At 39.2% G+C, this 17,154-nt stretch overlaps 1 protein-coding gene across 2 annotated transcripts in view; it reads right to left on the bottom strand.

The window, feature by feature from the left end:
• Positions 1-6,483: 6,483 nt before the first annotated feature.
• Positions 6,484-17,154, bottom strand: part of LOC132108231 (cell adhesion molecule DSCAM-like) — a 140,432-nt gene continuing 129,761 nt past the window's right edge. For both annotated transcript variants that reach the window (XM_059514876.1, XM_059514877.1), the window contains 3 exons: positions 16,596-16,793; positions 13,460-13,762; positions 6,484-8,177 (listed from right to left, as the gene is read on the bottom strand). In XM_059514876.1, the coding sequence (XP_059370859.1) occupies positions 7,804-8,177; positions 13,460-13,762; positions 16,596-16,793 (875 nt within the window). In that variant the 3' untranslated portion in view covers positions 6,484-7,803. The remainder of the gene's footprint in view (positions 8,178-13,459; positions 13,763-16,595; positions 16,794-17,154) is intronic.

The following is a 17,154-nucleotide window of genomic DNA, read 5'->3' as shown; positions in this document are numbered from 1 at the left end:
AGCCAGAGGCGACAGCGGCAAGGAACCGAAACTCCATCGGTGACAGAATGGAGAAAAAAACCTTGGGAGAAACCAGGCTCAGTTGGGGGGCCAGTTCTCCTCTGTCCAGACGAAACCAGTAGTTCAATTCCAGGCTGCAGCAAAGTCAGATTGTGCAGAAGAATCATCTGTTTCCTGTGGTCTTGTCCTGGTGCTCCTCTGAGACAAGGTCTTTACAGGGGATCTGTATCTGGGGCTCTAGTTGTCCTGGTCTCCGCTGTCTTTCAGGGCAGTAGAGGTCCTTTCTAGGTGCTGATCCACCATCTGGTCTGGATACGTACTGGATCCGGGTGACTGCAGTGACCCTCTGATCTGGATACAGACTGGATCTGGTGGCTACTGGGACCTCGGAATAAGAGAGAAACAGACAAATATTAGCGTAGATGCCATTCTTCTAATGATGTAGCAAGTACATCGGGTGTTATGGGAAGTGTTCCCGGTTCCCGTTTACCTAATTAATGCAGCCTAAAAATCCTTTAACGGATCTGGATATTAGAAGCGTATTAGTGTGTTATGTGTAAGCCAGGTTAAAGAGATGGGTCTTTAATCTAGATTTAAACTGCAAGAGTGTGTCTGCCTCCCGAACAATGTTAGGTATGTTATTCCAGACTTTTGGCGCTAAATAGGATACACCTAGGATACCTCGAGGTTGAGTAATACACAGGCTAATTTTGATTTTGGGTGAACTAAATTTTTAATCATGATATTTTGAAGTAGAAAGTCTTCTCTTCTCTTCTCTTCTCTTCTCTTCTCTTCTCTTCTCTTCTCTTCTCTAATCTCTATGCTTTTTAGGTTTTTGAATGAGTCATACAAACTGTTAATCAGTCAAAAAATGTGACGTCAGTAATCTAGCTTTAGTTTTTAAAATGGTTTGAGTGGTCTGCTTACTGAAACTGAACACACTGCTTCTGCCATGCTCCTTTTAACAGGCAATGATGACAAGTCAAATGCTTATCATTAGTGCAGTAACTGATGGATATGATGCTATCAGCAACTATTAGGAGTGAAGTGACTTCCTTTGAGCAAGATGGTGTTGGATTACATTTCTCTTAATTAGTGAAATTATCATGACTAGTCAACTGTATCACAGTTGTTTTTGGCCTTATTATCACAAATTTCATTTGTCCTCAAGAAAGTAATGACCAAACACATAAGATTGCATTAAAAATAACAAACAGTCCTATATTTAAGAAATGTTTGTCATTAATACCTTGAGAATATCTGCAAAACTGTAATTTTTGCTAACTCACCATCTGCTGCATGGTGGAATATTAAAATGCAAATGCACATTTGAGAATCTCAGCCTATGTATTAGGCCATGGTTTACCTACTGTTTTAAGAATATTGTGTGTTTGAACATGAGTGTCAATTGACACTTACTGCAATCTATATAATAATAAATTGTGCATATTTTGATGTGGGCAAAATCTTTTTTAAGTTACTGAACTTTTCTTATTTAGAAATGATTCTGATATTAAAAACGGCCAAAAAGAAACCCATAAACCCATCTGTGTATTGCTCTTTTTGAAAGAGACTAGTCTATTGATTCTTGTCTCAGAGCACTATTGTCTTTAAAGAAGAATGCAAACTAGATCTAACCAGAAAGAGAAGAAGATGGCCCAGGTGCACAACAGCAAGAGCAGTAGTACATCAGAACTGTTCATTCGAGAAACAGATGCTTCTGGTGCTCAGCTGCATCTCCATTGTGTTAAGTAAAGACTCTAGAAAACATGATGTCTGTAAGTATCACTACTGCATACGGAGGATTCTTTGATGAACAGAATGTTTGAAGAACAACATTTATTTAAATAGAAATAGTTATTTGTAACATTATACATCTTATATTATTGTCTCAATATACTGTATATTTTCAAGTCACCCCAGTGGGCAAGTGATGGTAAAAAGACATAAAATTGACATCAAAATTGATGTAAAAAAAAAAAAAAAAAAAAAAAACAGGTCAAATATGCAAATCAAACTGACGTCAACAAAATGATGTGACATTGATTTTATGTTAATTGAATCAAACATATTTGCCTACATATACATTAAACCAATTTCAGTGTGGGATTAACTTCCTATTTTCACTCAGTCTCCACTGGAGGAAGTTGCCGTCCAAACTGAATTTAAAATGAAGTTACAGCATCTTGATCAAGTCTTGACTAATATTTGATGTCAAATGAATATCAAGGTGCACGCTGAGATTGCTTCCTTGGTGAATGAAAGTAACAATATCTTTCAACAACAAAACATTTCATAGTACTCTCAACATTTTGAATGGGAATATATTGTATTTTAAAGAATGATTTAGATTTTATTATTATATTTTTTTAACTGTGTCCCTATTATCATTGTCAGATATCCACAAAAGCATTTAAAATCTGGTAATAATGATGCCAACCTTTTCCATATTTAATCTGCTATGAGTTCACTATGGCTACACAATCTCTAGTCAGCACTAGGGCTGCATGATAAATCGCATGCAATATTTAATGCACATCCTGTCAGAAATTCCGGTCCTGTAATCAGCAGTAAATCTCCATCACCTGTGCGCTTTAACATGGAGTAGCATTTACTACACAGAGCTGTTGTTCACTGACGAGATGCGCAAAAACATTATCATATTTTGTGCATGTTTTGCACAGCTTGTCAGTGAACAACAGCCATGTGTAGTTAATTCTGCACCATGTGAAAGCGCACAGGTCATGGAGATTTACCGCTGATTACAGAAACGGCTTTACTGACAAGATGCCATTAAATATTGCATGCGATTTATTGTGCCTAGTCAGGACAATTTGTTTGGTGAAGTTGCCATTCTCATGGTTGAGTGGGATTTTAAGAATCATTTTCTCTAACCTTTAAAAGGGTAAGCAACTTCAGAAATGCAAAACAACTGCATTTAATAGGCTTCTGTAATATTCAAAATACAGTTACCTTTCAGTCGGTCACTTTTGATGTCATGTCGGTGACTGATGAATTGGTAATCTCGCTAGAGAGAGACTAATCTACTTTGAGTGTAAACTAAACGAGGCAATGCACATTGGCATGTGATGATTGCTTCCAGCTGCCAATGACCGCAACATGAGTATAAACAGGCAGCAGATGCACTGCATATTCAGCTTTTCATTTAAGAGCCGATCGTTTTATCGTTCTGCTCCAACCAAGAATTTTGTGTGTTGACGAGCCAGCACACTCAAAAGTGCTTCTTTGTGCAGGTGGTATGGTGCTACAACAGGTTGGTCTACCTTCATTGAGTGGGTGCAAACTACAGGCTGCGCTACCCCATGTTGTGCTGCAGCATCCATCTCCCCTGTGTGCTTCAGCACAACTAAAAGAGCACTCCTAAAAGAGCATTCACTGTCTCAAATACCTGGGCATTAGGCATACTTAAGTGGCATTGGTGGATGAGTCATGTTCTCATTGCAGGTAGATAACCATCTCAGAGTGGCAGACTAGGCTACATTTCCACAAAAGGGGTGAAGTTCTGGTGCCACTGCCGCAAACGTGTTCTCTTCCTGGCAGAGGTCAGTGGAGTACTTTGGGGTTCCTCCCAACAATGGGATGTTGATCACTGCATCGGAAGGTGAGCCAGAGGCCTTTGGAGAGGAAGATTCAGCTGTGCTGCCTCCTTCTGGGATGGTAGCATGGTCTGAATCAGATCCAGAGATGATGTATGGAGTTGGATTCGGTTAAACAAGACAGCATGCCTCACAAAGGAATGTGCTCAGTCAGAGTTGAGCTGCTTGAATTCATTCAAAGGCAGTATGACAGTGCCACTGAAACAATTTCAGAGGCTCCTGGGGCATATGGCAACTGCAGTGCCAGTCACACCACTGGGCTGCTTCATATGAGACCGCTTCAGCACTGGCTCCATGGTTTAGTCCTGAGGTGGGCGTGGCAGCATGGCACTCACCGGGTCCAAGTCACACTAGCTTGCTGCCACACCTTCACCCTGTGGTAAGACTTCATGTTTCTTCAGGCAGGAGTGCTGTGGTAAACACAAATGCCTCCACCACCGGCTGGGGTGCCACGTACAATGGCCGACCAGTCTTGGGGGTGTGGACAGCCCCCAACTGCAGTGGCATCTCAGAGGACGCTAACAAGGCAGGCAAGTACTGGTCCATATGGACAACACTGCGACGGTTGTGTACATCAACAAACAAGGTGGTCTGTGCTCCCATTGTATGTTACAACTCGCCCTCCACCTCCTCCTCTGGAGTCAGAAGCATCTGAGGTCGCTTTTTGCCATTCAAATTCCGGGCCTACACAATCATGCAGCCGACGAGCTGTCACGAGCTGTGCTTCCTGGAGAGTGGAGAATCCATCCCTGGTTGGTCCAGCTGATTTGGAGACGCTTCAAAGTAGACCTGTTTACCTCTATAGAAACCTCTCACTGCCTGCTGTTCTACTCCCTGACCGAGGACAGAGAACCGTGCATTTATGGTTGAAGAATCATGCCTAGAGTTTGGGTTGGCTTTCTCCCAGGTAATCTTGAATGCCCCGGCCTAAGGTTCCTTCAGGGATCAGGTAGTGAATCTGCAAGTGCTGCCCCCGTAGAAGGCAGACCCAGCCCTTGCTTTGCTTTGTCCCATCCAAGCTTTAAGATTGTACATGGACTGGACACAAATTATGAATCAGTGAGAACCGGTAGAGGGCTGGGTTCCATATATATAAAGTCCACAGTATAGCCTCAGAGCCATTTCCCAAGAGGGTTACAATCAAATCTAATTCTTCCATATGCACCTAAATGGTTCTTCATATGCGTAAGTGCTTCCGAAACCTACATTGGGAAGGATGGGGCTTCTGCAACATTCCTGTTCCAAGTGGAACGGATACATTTTCCCAGTGTTATCCAATCTCACTCAGTGGGTAGTGCTACGACAACAGTGACTGGCATTCTTGTTGCAAGCCCCGGCCTACAACAAAGAGGGTGCAGGCGGCTCGCACAGGACACTGGAAGGGGCAGCATCCATGGCACTTTGGTAGGGATTTCCAATTTGTCGGTCACCAACATGACATCGAAAGTGACAGACTGAGAGGGAATGTTTAGGTTATATTGTAACCCTCGTTCCCCGAAGGAGGGAATGGAGACATCATATCCCGTCACCATGGCTGTGATACTACTGCTGAGCAGCCAGGTCACTGGCTCAGCTACTCAGCGAAAACTTGAATATTTGGTGCATCTACTGCCTATTCATACTCGCACTGTGATCAGCAGCAGCTGGATGCAGTCATCGCATGACAATGTGCATTGGCTCGTTTAGACTAAACTCGAAGTAGATTGGTCTTTATGAGGAGGTTCCCAATTCATTGATCACCGACGTAACGTCTCCGCTCCCTGCTTTAGGGACTGTGGGTTACAATATGTAACCGAGGTGTTATTTTTTAATCACAGCAAGCCTGTAATCTCAGTGTATTCTCATCATGATAGATTTATCAAGTCACACTGTTAACACAACCAAACCTTGTTTTAGTGTCTGATGGTGTTGATACAGATTTCTGACAAAATTGAAGGTTGTACAAAAATATAAATACTTCTGAATGTTTAACAGATAATGCAAATTCGTTCATTCATGTATTTCTTATATTTTAGATTTATATTTTAGTTTTCATTATATGTTAAGTGTTCTTAGGTGTCATTTTCTGTCCTTCATGCATAAAACATGTATGTTTTTAACTATATTTTAATTCTGCAGTGGGACCATTGTTAGAAAAGTTCAATCGAATGAAAGAAAGAGTAAAAAAAACTTAACCACTTCAATTATTTTAGTGAATGCATTGTAGTTCTTGGAGTTGATTGGGAGGTGTCCGGATGAATATGAGGCCTTGAGATAGACTGCAGACAGATCTGGAGAGAAAAAGTAAATTCTACTGATTTGCAATAGTGTGAGTGCATTAATAACTGCATGTGCTGGTTTTCAGCTGGAGGAGAAATCCACACAAACAGAAGACCTCCTCCTACAGACAGTATTCAGAGCTCCTATCATAAACATTTCAAAAGACATTGCAGTGCCATCTGTTGGTTATGATCATGGATGGGCATCTGAGTCTGTAACTTGGTCACAAAACATTCCCTTGACTTCCTGTCCTAGACCCTCTAGATTTTGGGGCATTATGATATATTATTTTAATGACTTTAGCCAATTCTGATATGGTGAGGCACCAGCATGTTTTACTTATGAGAATTTTTAATACATTATTTTCATCTTGACAAGCATCATGATTTATCATTTTGGTCTTTCCATGTTTAAGGCAAACATCTAACTGACGTCTAGGCTGCCATTCGAATGGCAGTCTTGACAACTGAAAACATGAATGGCAACAGCAAATCAAGTGGAGCATTAGATATCAAAACACTACTGTGCACTGTGAATGTGTTTTCATCATTCTGTCTGTCTGTCATCATTAAAAACGTTTGTCAATTATAGTTTAGAGACTGCATCATTAGTTTGTCTCTTTATTGTCAATCATCTTCGGGGTTTATTTTTCATTATGCATTACTGAATACATTCATATCTGTTAGTACTTCAAGATGTCCAAGAATTACGAAATTATTAGTAAATCCAGTGTCATATTGCTCAATTAAAATACCTTCTCTTTGTTGCGTGTCTTACACAAAACAGGCCACACCATCTACGAACAGGTGAATCAAATACCATTCATTCAAGGAGCTTCTGGAGAAAACTGCAGATAAACATTTACGGTTCTTCCAGGGTTCTCTCTTTGTGTCACACATGCTCTGCAGCTCATCCTATGAAACTACCATTATGCAGTCACAAATACTCCATGAGTGGAAAAAAAGACAAGAGAACCCAACAGTTTTAATTTTCTAATCAAACCAGATGTGTGCAAACATGACTAAGGACTTTATTTACCAAATCTTTCCCCCTGTATTATCCACAAATAAAAATGATATCTTCATGTGTATGTATATATTTAGATCTATATATATATCTATATTATAACATATATTATAACATATAATGTCATAACATTTATTATAACATTATATAATTAGTGTGACGAAAATCTCTTGGAATTCATTTTTTATTTTCAGGTCCCCATGCAGTCCTTAGAAAGCACAACATTCTGAGACGACTGGAAAATGTGGACTCACTGTCCTTCCTCCATGTCTTCTGCGATCATCAGATACACTGCTGTGACAAACAACTTCGAAAAAAGGCTGATCACACCTCATAGTTTCATCAAAACAACAGAGTCATGAATAGAGAAAGAAACATCTTCCTGCAGAGCTGACCACACCCCACCTTTTTAAACCATTTTTTGATAATTTTTCTCTATTTTTATATAATAATAATAATAATGACTATAGAATTATCCTTGATATAAATTCAAAAGTAGTTCCTCTGTCAATTTAAATAAATAATTTTGGCAATCTTCATAACGGTGGTATTTAAAATAAATGAATGCTTACGTAAAAAATCCAACTTAGTCAGAAAAGAGGGCAAGAAAAGAAGGTGAGCCAAAGAAAGAAAGTGTAAAAAAACAACAGGGAGAGAGAGAGAGAGAGAGAGAGAGAGAGAGAGAGAGAGAGTGAGATAGATAGATAGATAGATAGATAGATAGACAGATAGACAGATATAATGAAAGACAGATGCAAAGAAAACTATCCACTTCTTTAGGAATTCAGAATGTATGTACAGGACTCATCTCTGAATCAGAAAAGCGCTCTTCTTTGCAGCAGGTCCTCACGTGTTTATGTGTGCGTGACAGTGCAACGTGGTCCGCAGCTGTAGTCCTGTGTTATACAAGTGTGTAGGACTTTGCGTAGGGGTTGTTGCTTTGTTTCAGGTGTCCTCTGGAGTCTAGCAACGATTCCTGGGAGCTGCTGAGTTTGGCGGCCTGGGCCAGGTCGCCCTGCTCGCGCTGTGGCAGTGTGGAGGCAGTTCCAGGCTGCCACTGTTGTACTGCCTCTCTGCTGGGGGGTCCGGAGGAAGAGAGGGCTGATGAGGGGGTCTCGGAGGGTGTGGGGGCCAGCAAGGCTGGCCGCTTCGCCATTCGGCTCTTCTGCGGGTCCATACAAGTCTGTCCTGTGGCCTCTCGACCTGAAGGGGCTGCTCCCCGGTTCAAAAGGAAGTCCATGCGTAGGTAAGGGGGAAGATGGACCAGTTCACCTGCTACGAGACAGACAGGGTCATGTAAGTGTGAGCACTGCTCAAAGATCACACTGGCTTTCCACACTGTGATAAATTACCAAAAAATGGATGGAGAATCTAGTCTTTAAAAGAGTGGTTTGCTTTCAGAATTAAAATTTCCTGAGATTTTGTCAAACTGATGTCATCCAAGATGTTCATGTCTTTCTTTCTTCAGTCACGAAGAAATTGAGGTTTATGAGGAAAACATTCCAGGATTTTTCCTCCATACAGTGGACTTCAATAGTGGCCAGTGATGTGAAGATCCAAATTGCAGTTTCAATACAGCTTCATAGGGCTCATAGGGCTACATAATCCCAGCAGAGGAATAAGGGTCTTATCAAGTGAAATAATTGGTTATTTTCTTAAAAAGAAAATACAAAAATTATATATATATATATATATATATATATATATATATATATATATATATACACACACTTTTTAGCCACAAATGCTTGGCTAGGATTAGCTCTGCAATGTGCATTCGTGTCTTTATTAGTTGATGTTGGAAATGTCACAGAAGTACCAGCCCAGTGTTTACGAACATGTGAACATGCAAAAAAAGTCAAATGCCCTTTACAAAAAAGGTAAAACAATGATTTTGGATTATTTTAAAGCTGGAGTAGAACATGAGATGGCGTTTTTAACTGAAATACACAGACGAAGAACTAACCATGTGTGACCTTTCCAACAAGATTACACAATGTGTGAAGACACATAAACACATTGCAGAGCTAGAGCATGCTGAGCATTTGTGGTTAAAAACTATAGAAATATAAATTGAAGAAAATCTATTATTCCTTGGCAGGGATCATCCAGAGCCCTTTGAAGCTGCAAAGAAACTGCAATTTGCAATCGTTGGCAACAATTCACTATACAAGTTCACTATACAGAGAAAAATCGTGTAATGTTTTTCTCAAAAAAACGTAATTTCTTTGCGACTGAAGAATGAAAAACATGAACATCTTGGATGACATGGGGGTGAGTAAATTGTCAGGATTTTTTTTTATTCTGGAAGTGAACTAATCCTTTAAAGGAAAGTATTGGGTTCAAGATCTATCAACAGCAAAGGACAGGAGAGTTTTAGGATAGAATAAGGCAGGGTAGGGTAGAACAGATCAGGTTTAGGATAGGACAGAACAGAATAGAGAACAGTAGGTTAAAGGGTAGGATAGAATGTGTTTAGAAATGGATAGATTTGTTTTATGGTAGGATAGGGTATGTTAGGAAAGTATAGGTTAGCTTCAGGGTAGCATAGGGACAGGACAAGACAGATTTACTATTGGGTAGAGTAGGATAGATTTAGGATAAGGTATAGGGCAGATATGTTTAAGGGCAGTACAAAGTAAGATACAGTATATGCTAGGAGGGGTTAGGTTTAAGGTAGAAGAGGACAGTTCAGGACAAGGTAGGTTCAGGGAATGTCTAAGTTGGTATAGGATAGGTTTATTTTAGAGTAGTGCAGGGTAATATCTTAGGAGAGTCAAGTGTGAGGAATTTGTTAGGGTTAAGTTATGGTAGGGTAGGGATAGGATAGTTTGGGTAAGGATAGGGCAAGATAGAACTGCCTTGGGACAGGTTTCCACAACAGTAAACAAGGTAAAAAAGATTATTAGATTCTAGGAATTAGATTAAAAAGGAATGTTATAGGTTTAAAATAAGATTCTGGGTTTTCCTAAGGTCTGTTGATCCCATATAGCCAGTCAGGACAGTACAGGACATGGACAGTGTAGTCTTAGGACTGGACAGAATAGGTTTAGGGTGGGATAGGATAAGATACTTGTACTCCATTGATCTCCTCTGGAAATTAAATTCAGGGGAAACTGAGAATCAATAAGGCATTTTTTAATTCTATCCTAAACTTCATGTAAGATACATCACGAAACTACATCTCAAACTCTCACAGAGTATTTGCCAATTTTATTCCTATCTTGTTAGGAAATCTTGTTCATTTCCTTAAAATTGTGCATTACATTATACCCTTCTATATAAAGTTCCAAATTTACTTATAATACAATATACAATTTGGACCTGTAACTGAAAATGTCTACTCTGTTTAAGAAAACGTTTAGATTGCAATTGGCAACAAAACATCATACAAACAATTAAGCAAAAATTTGATTTTTAATCCGTATAAATAAATAATTAGTAATTATGAATCTTTTCTATTCAATTTTTGGATTTTTAAAAAATGTTTATTTAATAATTTACATTTTTAATAGACTTAATTAAACCCAGTGATAAATGTTCAGCCACTTCATGAAACATAGACTGAAGTTTTCTTTTCTAAAAATAATTATGAATGTATCTCTTTAAAAATTCACTGCCGTGACTGCTTAATTAAACGATTCAACTGATTGTTCATAAGCTTTGTTCCAAAACCTAGTGAGATGCCTCGCTGCCTATACTTGGGTTGTGCATACATGCAAATTGTTGTAATAGACTAATAATCTAGCTGTCCAAACAAGTAGCTGGATTTGAAATCAAAGATAAAGATGTCAGATATACATATCACATACAAAACACTGCTTAATCAGACAAGAATGAATGTAACCTCACTTTCTCTCTCAATTAATTTGTTTGTTTTCATGTTTCTCTAAGTATCTGGGAGATTAAATGAGTGGAATACAGTATTACATAAACTATTTCCAATGGGGCCAGTGCTTGAAGTTCATAATCACATTTAACAGCTCCATTGTGATAGTAAACTGCTGTTTTGTATAGAAAGATGATACCTCCCCAGCATGGAATGCAGATCGGCCCAATTTGCCCAGGTGCTGTCACTAACCAAAGGTTTCCTGTCTGGGGGCATAATGCCTAGATACATTCACAATGAGACAGTACCACTAAACTCTGACCAGTAACTCAAGAACCGTCTGGGGCCAAAATCAGCCCTGGGTGGCCCAGACGCAGGACACGTTAAGTCCACTGATGCGAAAATAACATGGCAGTGTGTTTGGAAAACAGCCTTCAAGCCTGTACCCATCAACACAGGAACTGATAGCACACTGCAAGAGTGACAGCTGACTGGTGAACAGGTAAACTGAGGAACTTGGGGAAAACACATAAGAAAGCAGACTCGCACAAATACGCTATTGGTCAAAATGTTGGAATTATTTAATTTTTTTCACATTTTTTGGGGGGAAAGGGGGGTCAGGGGTGTGGCATTTTTGCATTTTTATTATGATAGGATAGACAGGAAGCAAAGTGGAAGAGAGGAATTGGGAAGGGATCAGGAAAGGTTCACAAGCCAGGATTCGAATTAGTGATATGTTTTGGTTGGTCCTATGGCTTCATAGTGATGACCTTACTGATGATCTGGACTAGAGGCTTCCTTGGGACCTGTGGGTTACTGTCCTTTCTAAGGTAGGTCCTCTGTGAGTACTTTGTGCTCTTTCTAAAATCCACATAAGTGGTAAGTGTGCACGCAAGACTCTGCAAACTAAAGTTGGTGATTCTCGAACATATTGGTTTTGGGATGCAACATTCCATCTATGAGCTGCTCTTTCAGAGTGCCATGAGAGCCCCTTAGAATGGTATCCTAAAATCCATGTTATAGTAAGTGTGCACATGAAGTCTTTGAGCACTTTCTAAAATCCACACTGTGGTAAGTTCGCACGCTAGTACTCTGCGTTCTTTCCTAAAATCCTATATGGTGAGGGCTTCACGTGGGTACTTCATGCCCTTTCTTGTGCTGGTAAAAGCCCTGTTCATCTCCAGTGACACTCCACCTACAGTATGTATCCTCAGGATACCTATTTAAACAGGGTGTTGCTACTAGGGATCTGTTGAGACAGTTCCTTCAGCAAGCTTATACGAGAGCAAGCAGTAGCCCCTGTGTGACAGGCCAAGACTTAATATTATCTTAGTAGTATCTTGGCCATATCTATTCTTGATTCCAAGCCTTGAGCTCTACCCCGGGCCCAGGAGTCTGGCCCTAAAGGATAAGTTTGGCCATGTAGCCTAGGCCACTGGCCGTAAGAGATAATGTCACGGACAGTTGTCTAACGTCCCAGGAGTTACTTAGTGTATTAATGCTTTATGGTAGAGGGTACTTAGTGCTCGCCATGGTTCTGGCCTGCACTCCCCTCAGCATGGTGGTATGTGTATACTGTTCCCCATAGCGACCCCTAGAGGATGCAGTTCGAAGTTCCCTTAAAAGGGAACATCTCAGGTTACTTATGTAACCATGGTTCCCTGAGTAATGAACAGAGACACTGCATCCTCTAGGTTTCTTGCCATGCTTTAGACGCAAGCTTCAAACGAAGAAGTGGATGACGTGTTCTCCCGGCGTCTATTTATACTATAGTCGCACCGGTAGTGATGTCATGGACTGTCACCGGCCAACATGTTGTTGTTGTTGTTTTTCAATATATGCTTCAAAGGACGCAGTGTCTCATTCCCTTCTCAGGGAACCATGGTTACATAAGTAACCTGAAACAGCAGAAGAAACAAAAGCAGCAAAAGCTTTTGAACATTGATAATAATAAGAAATGTTTCTAGCATGATTTCTGGATCATGTGGCAATGAATACTGGCTTCTGAAAAACTTTATTTTAAATTGTAATAATATTTTGCAATATTTAAATTTTACTGTATTTTCATTAAATAAATGCAGCTTCTGTGAGCTTTGTATTTCCTTGAAAAGCATCTTAATAATTCTAAACTTTTGACCAGAAGTGTACATAAACTTGCATGCAATAGTCTTCACAAATTAAATTTAAATGTGAAAACTACACTGCCTAAATTTATATTCACACACATTTACATAATTCCTCCTCTTCAACCAGCTGGCTCCATTCTGATATGTAACGCTCACTTTTAACAATCCAATCGATTCCTGATTCAATACCAAAAGTTCATCCCTATGTTTTCTCTATTTGAAAACCCTGTCTTCCTCTGAAAAATGTCCAATCAGCAAAAAAAGTGTTTTACAGTGTTTTGTACATAGGGAATATTAAAAAAAAAATGTAGAGGTTCAATGTTAATTAAAGTCCACCATACAAAGAGTGGAAATTACTTCCCATTGTAATGAATTTATAATAATTAATATTAAGAGACCTTCTTGATCATGATTTTATCTAATTAACATGATTGGTGTATGTGTGTACTGAATATACACATGGGTGTTGCTGTTCTAAATATGCCTACACACCATAGATCTGACCGAGCTTCATTTTGATACAGTAGTATCAGTTTGAGAATTTAGTTTGAATTGGAGACTAGGCAAGTTGCCCCTTCCCTCTATTTGTAGCCAGGTCTTACCGGGTCTGTGTGCTTTGGGCACGGCCATGTTCATGACCCGGCTGGCGTCTTGTGGTTTGGGTGGGGAAGCGGTGAATCTGCAGATGCCTGACTCTGACGGCGTGCTGGACGTCAGGCTGTCTGTGTAGTCATTGGTGCCGGCCGTCATCTGTTCGGAGGATGTGTCTGAGATGAAACATTCTGTGATCGTGAACTTAGCATGTCGCAGCTGTTCCTCCATCTTAGCATGTTCGTAAGCACGGGCTAACTCCTCGTATGTGGAGGAAGCACTTTCTGTAGACACCATGCTGCTGCGAGCACGGTCTGTGAGAGAGAATGCACATGGCTTTATATTTCACAAAGCTTTTTTCACTTTATCACTTTATATATGATTTATATGCTTTACATTTACATTTATTCATTTAGCAGACACTTTTATCCAAAGCAATTACAAATGAGGACAGTGGAAGCAATCAAAAACAACAAAAAGAGCAATGATATATAAGTGATATAACAAGTCTCAGTTAGCTTAAAACAGTACACATAGTAAGGGCTTTTAAATAATATAATAAAAAGAAAATAGAATAGAAAAAGAATAGAGCAAGCTAGTGTTAGGTCTTATTTCACTTGCAGAACGCAAGCTTCTATAGGGCACATAAGTCTGAAGTAACAAATTTAGGTAAATGGGTGCAGAGCCAGTGGTAGTTTTGTAGGCAAACATTAATGCCTTGAATTTTATGCGAGCAGCTACTGGAAGCCAGTGCAAATTGATAAACAGAGGTGTGACGTGTATTCTTTTTGGCTCATTAAAAATTAATCTTGCTGCTGCATTCTGGATTAATTGTAAAGGTTTGATAGAAGTGGCTGGAAGACCTGCCAAGAGAGCATTGCAATAGTCCAGCCTTGACAGAACAAGAGCTTGAACAAGGAGTTGTGCAGCATGTTCTGAAAGAAAGGGCCTGATGCTTTAATATTTAATTCAGTTTTTAACTTTTAGTCACATACTATAAAAGACTGATCAATGGACATACATAGAGAACATCAAATTTGTTAAATGGACGGCTGAGCATGCTTTCACACAAGCACGTCTGCGCTTCAGCGAGAACTAATCAGGTTTGTTTTCAGTGGATGAACAAAAATTATTTAGACCTGAATACTTAAATAGACATTAACATGTAAATATGGATGGTCATGTGTTATTGTAATACGTATGCCTTTAGAATGTCACAGAATTTTAAACAAAACTATGCTCTGTATGGACAAGAGAGGGAATATTGCAACATAGGCTCATTGGAAATATGTGCTTCTAAATGCATTTCTGCAAAACTGAAAAAACTTAACTATACATACAGTATGAAATGCTTCAGTTTCCAGTTGAAATAAACACTAGAGGTAGTAAAATTTAGACAACTTAATTTTCACACAAAGTGTGATTTGCTGGTCCACAGCTTCAATTAATAAAGCCTAAATTTGCACAATTACTTGAGGAATATCATGTTATGAATTCATTTAAAATTTAAATGTAAAAACTATTACTTGTGAATGTTAGCGTCACATATCCAGCTTCATATGTATGGGTTTTTATTAACAGTAGGTTTGTTCAGAAGCTCATGCAGTATGGAGTTGAGAGGTGAAGAGCTTGGGTACGAATCCTTTAAATGTGCGGTTCCACAAAACAGTTCAAATGTGCAAATAAGGAAGTTGAAAAAACACGGTTGCACCAACAAATCACTTTTTTTTACCAGTTTTGCATTTGTTGTATTGGGTATGTTTAGGGTTGGGTATGGTGTAGGTGATATTTCCAACACGACAGAGCAGTGGTTCTCAAACTTTTTACAGCGGCGTACCCCCTGGGCCATTTAACATTCTTCTGCGTACCTCCTCTCTTTCACTTAGACCGCAGTCACACCTTTACTATTAAAGGACAATATTGCCCCCTTAAACTGATTTACAGGTGCATTTTTTACCTTTATAGAGGAAAATATTTTTTATCATTATTAATTGTATGTCAACTTTTTATGTCATATTCGTAACAGTGTATTATTAATATAATAAATTAAACAATAAATGGTGGCAAATCGAAGTGATACTTGTAGATTTAAAAATCATTCAGTTCATTCATTCAGTCATGAAGCAAAATGCTGTATTTATGAGTTGGTTATTAATCAATGACTGAAATTGCTCAAAGACGCAGATTCATTTAGTAATGAAACTGCTTTATGTTGCTTGGAGATGACACAGATTTCGTTGGAACTATTATTATTTGTTGCAAAATAGAACAAATATGACAATATTCTGTTTAAAATGTAAGCTACATTTAAAATGTAAAATGTTCACTAATATTATCTTTTTCTTTTGTTGAACTGTTGTAAAAACAAATGGCACATTTGCCTCTTTTGGATATTCAGGGAAATTCACATTTTTGCTCGTATCTTAATAAACATGAAAACAATAACACGCACAGATTGTGCCTGTATTGAAGACAGTTTAAATCGATCTCAGTCCGTGTAAATATTTGCTATAAGTGAATATCTACTTTAAAGAAACATTGAACAGCAGCTTGATTTGCTAAAGCAGCATATTCAGTGGGCATCCTATAACATGCACACTGCTTGTGTGGATGCAGTCAGTTTTGACCGCAAAAGATGAGGTAAACTGATTGGATATCATGTATTTGACCATTTACGGCATTCACATTTTGCTGTTTACACATTAGAAGCAGCATTTTGCTTTTTTAGAAATACATGTTTGATTTTAATGTTATTTTAAGATGGGGTAGAATTAAACGAATATCAAAACTCAGAATGTTACCCGCGTACCCCTTCTGTCACCTAACGTACCCCCAGGGGTACGCGTACCCCAGTTTGAGAACCACTGCGATAGAGCATTAACTTCTAGCAACACTCCCTATATATTTTAATGATCGACCATCGTATAGGTACCTGATGCAACATAGTAAAAACACAGCAATACGTACCTATATCAACATAACAAAAACGTGCCAGGGTCACATATTGAACCCGCGTATTAAACTGCCTCGGAACGTGCAGTAAGGGATGTGATAACAGTGTTGCAGAAATATATTAAGAGCCAAGTATTCCTGAAAGCTAGTGTGTTTTCATAGAACATTTTTTTCACTGAAACAATTGGTTGTTACCTGTGTCCTGAGAGGGACTGACACTGTAACTGTCACTCTCTTTGTCCACTGAGCCCGTGGCACGGGGTGTGGGAAGCCTCCAGTCAGTAGAGAGAGTGTGTGAGGAGACGGGAGGGTGTGGTCGGTTCAGGGTCCACTGGCTGGCATATCGACTGCGTGTGGCAGGACCTGCTTTAGCTGTGCGGCGGGCAGTGGGGTCTGAGGAAACAGAGACATACAGTATATGTTAATAAGTGACCAGCGTGACGTGAACCATTCTCTGCCCTCCTTTATGAAAAACTACTGTAGTTATACTATGGTGTAGTGATGGTATCAGATGATGATACGGTGGTACTTTGTTATGCCAGATATAAAGTTGAAGTCCTCGGTGTGAAAAGATGGATCTCAAAATCACACAGTCATTGTTGGAAAGGGTTCAAATACACAGAAATCCTGGTAAACCAAATAATTTGTTGGACCTGAAGGATTTTTCTGAAGAACAGCAGGCAGTTTAACTCTCAGGACAAACAAGGGACTCATGAACAATTATCACTTAACAAAAAAACAAACAAATAAAAAA

This window comes from Carassius carassius, chromosome 28 (genome assembly GCF_963082965.1).
Source record: "Carassius carassius chromosome 28, fCarCar2.1, whole genome shotgun sequence".
Classification (NCBI taxonomy): domain Eukaryota; kingdom Metazoa; phylum Chordata; class Actinopteri; order Cypriniformes; family Cyprinidae; genus Carassius; species Carassius carassius.
The sequence above is the reverse complement of the archived record's forward strand: the minus strand, read 5'-3'. Positions and strand labels throughout refer to the sequence as shown.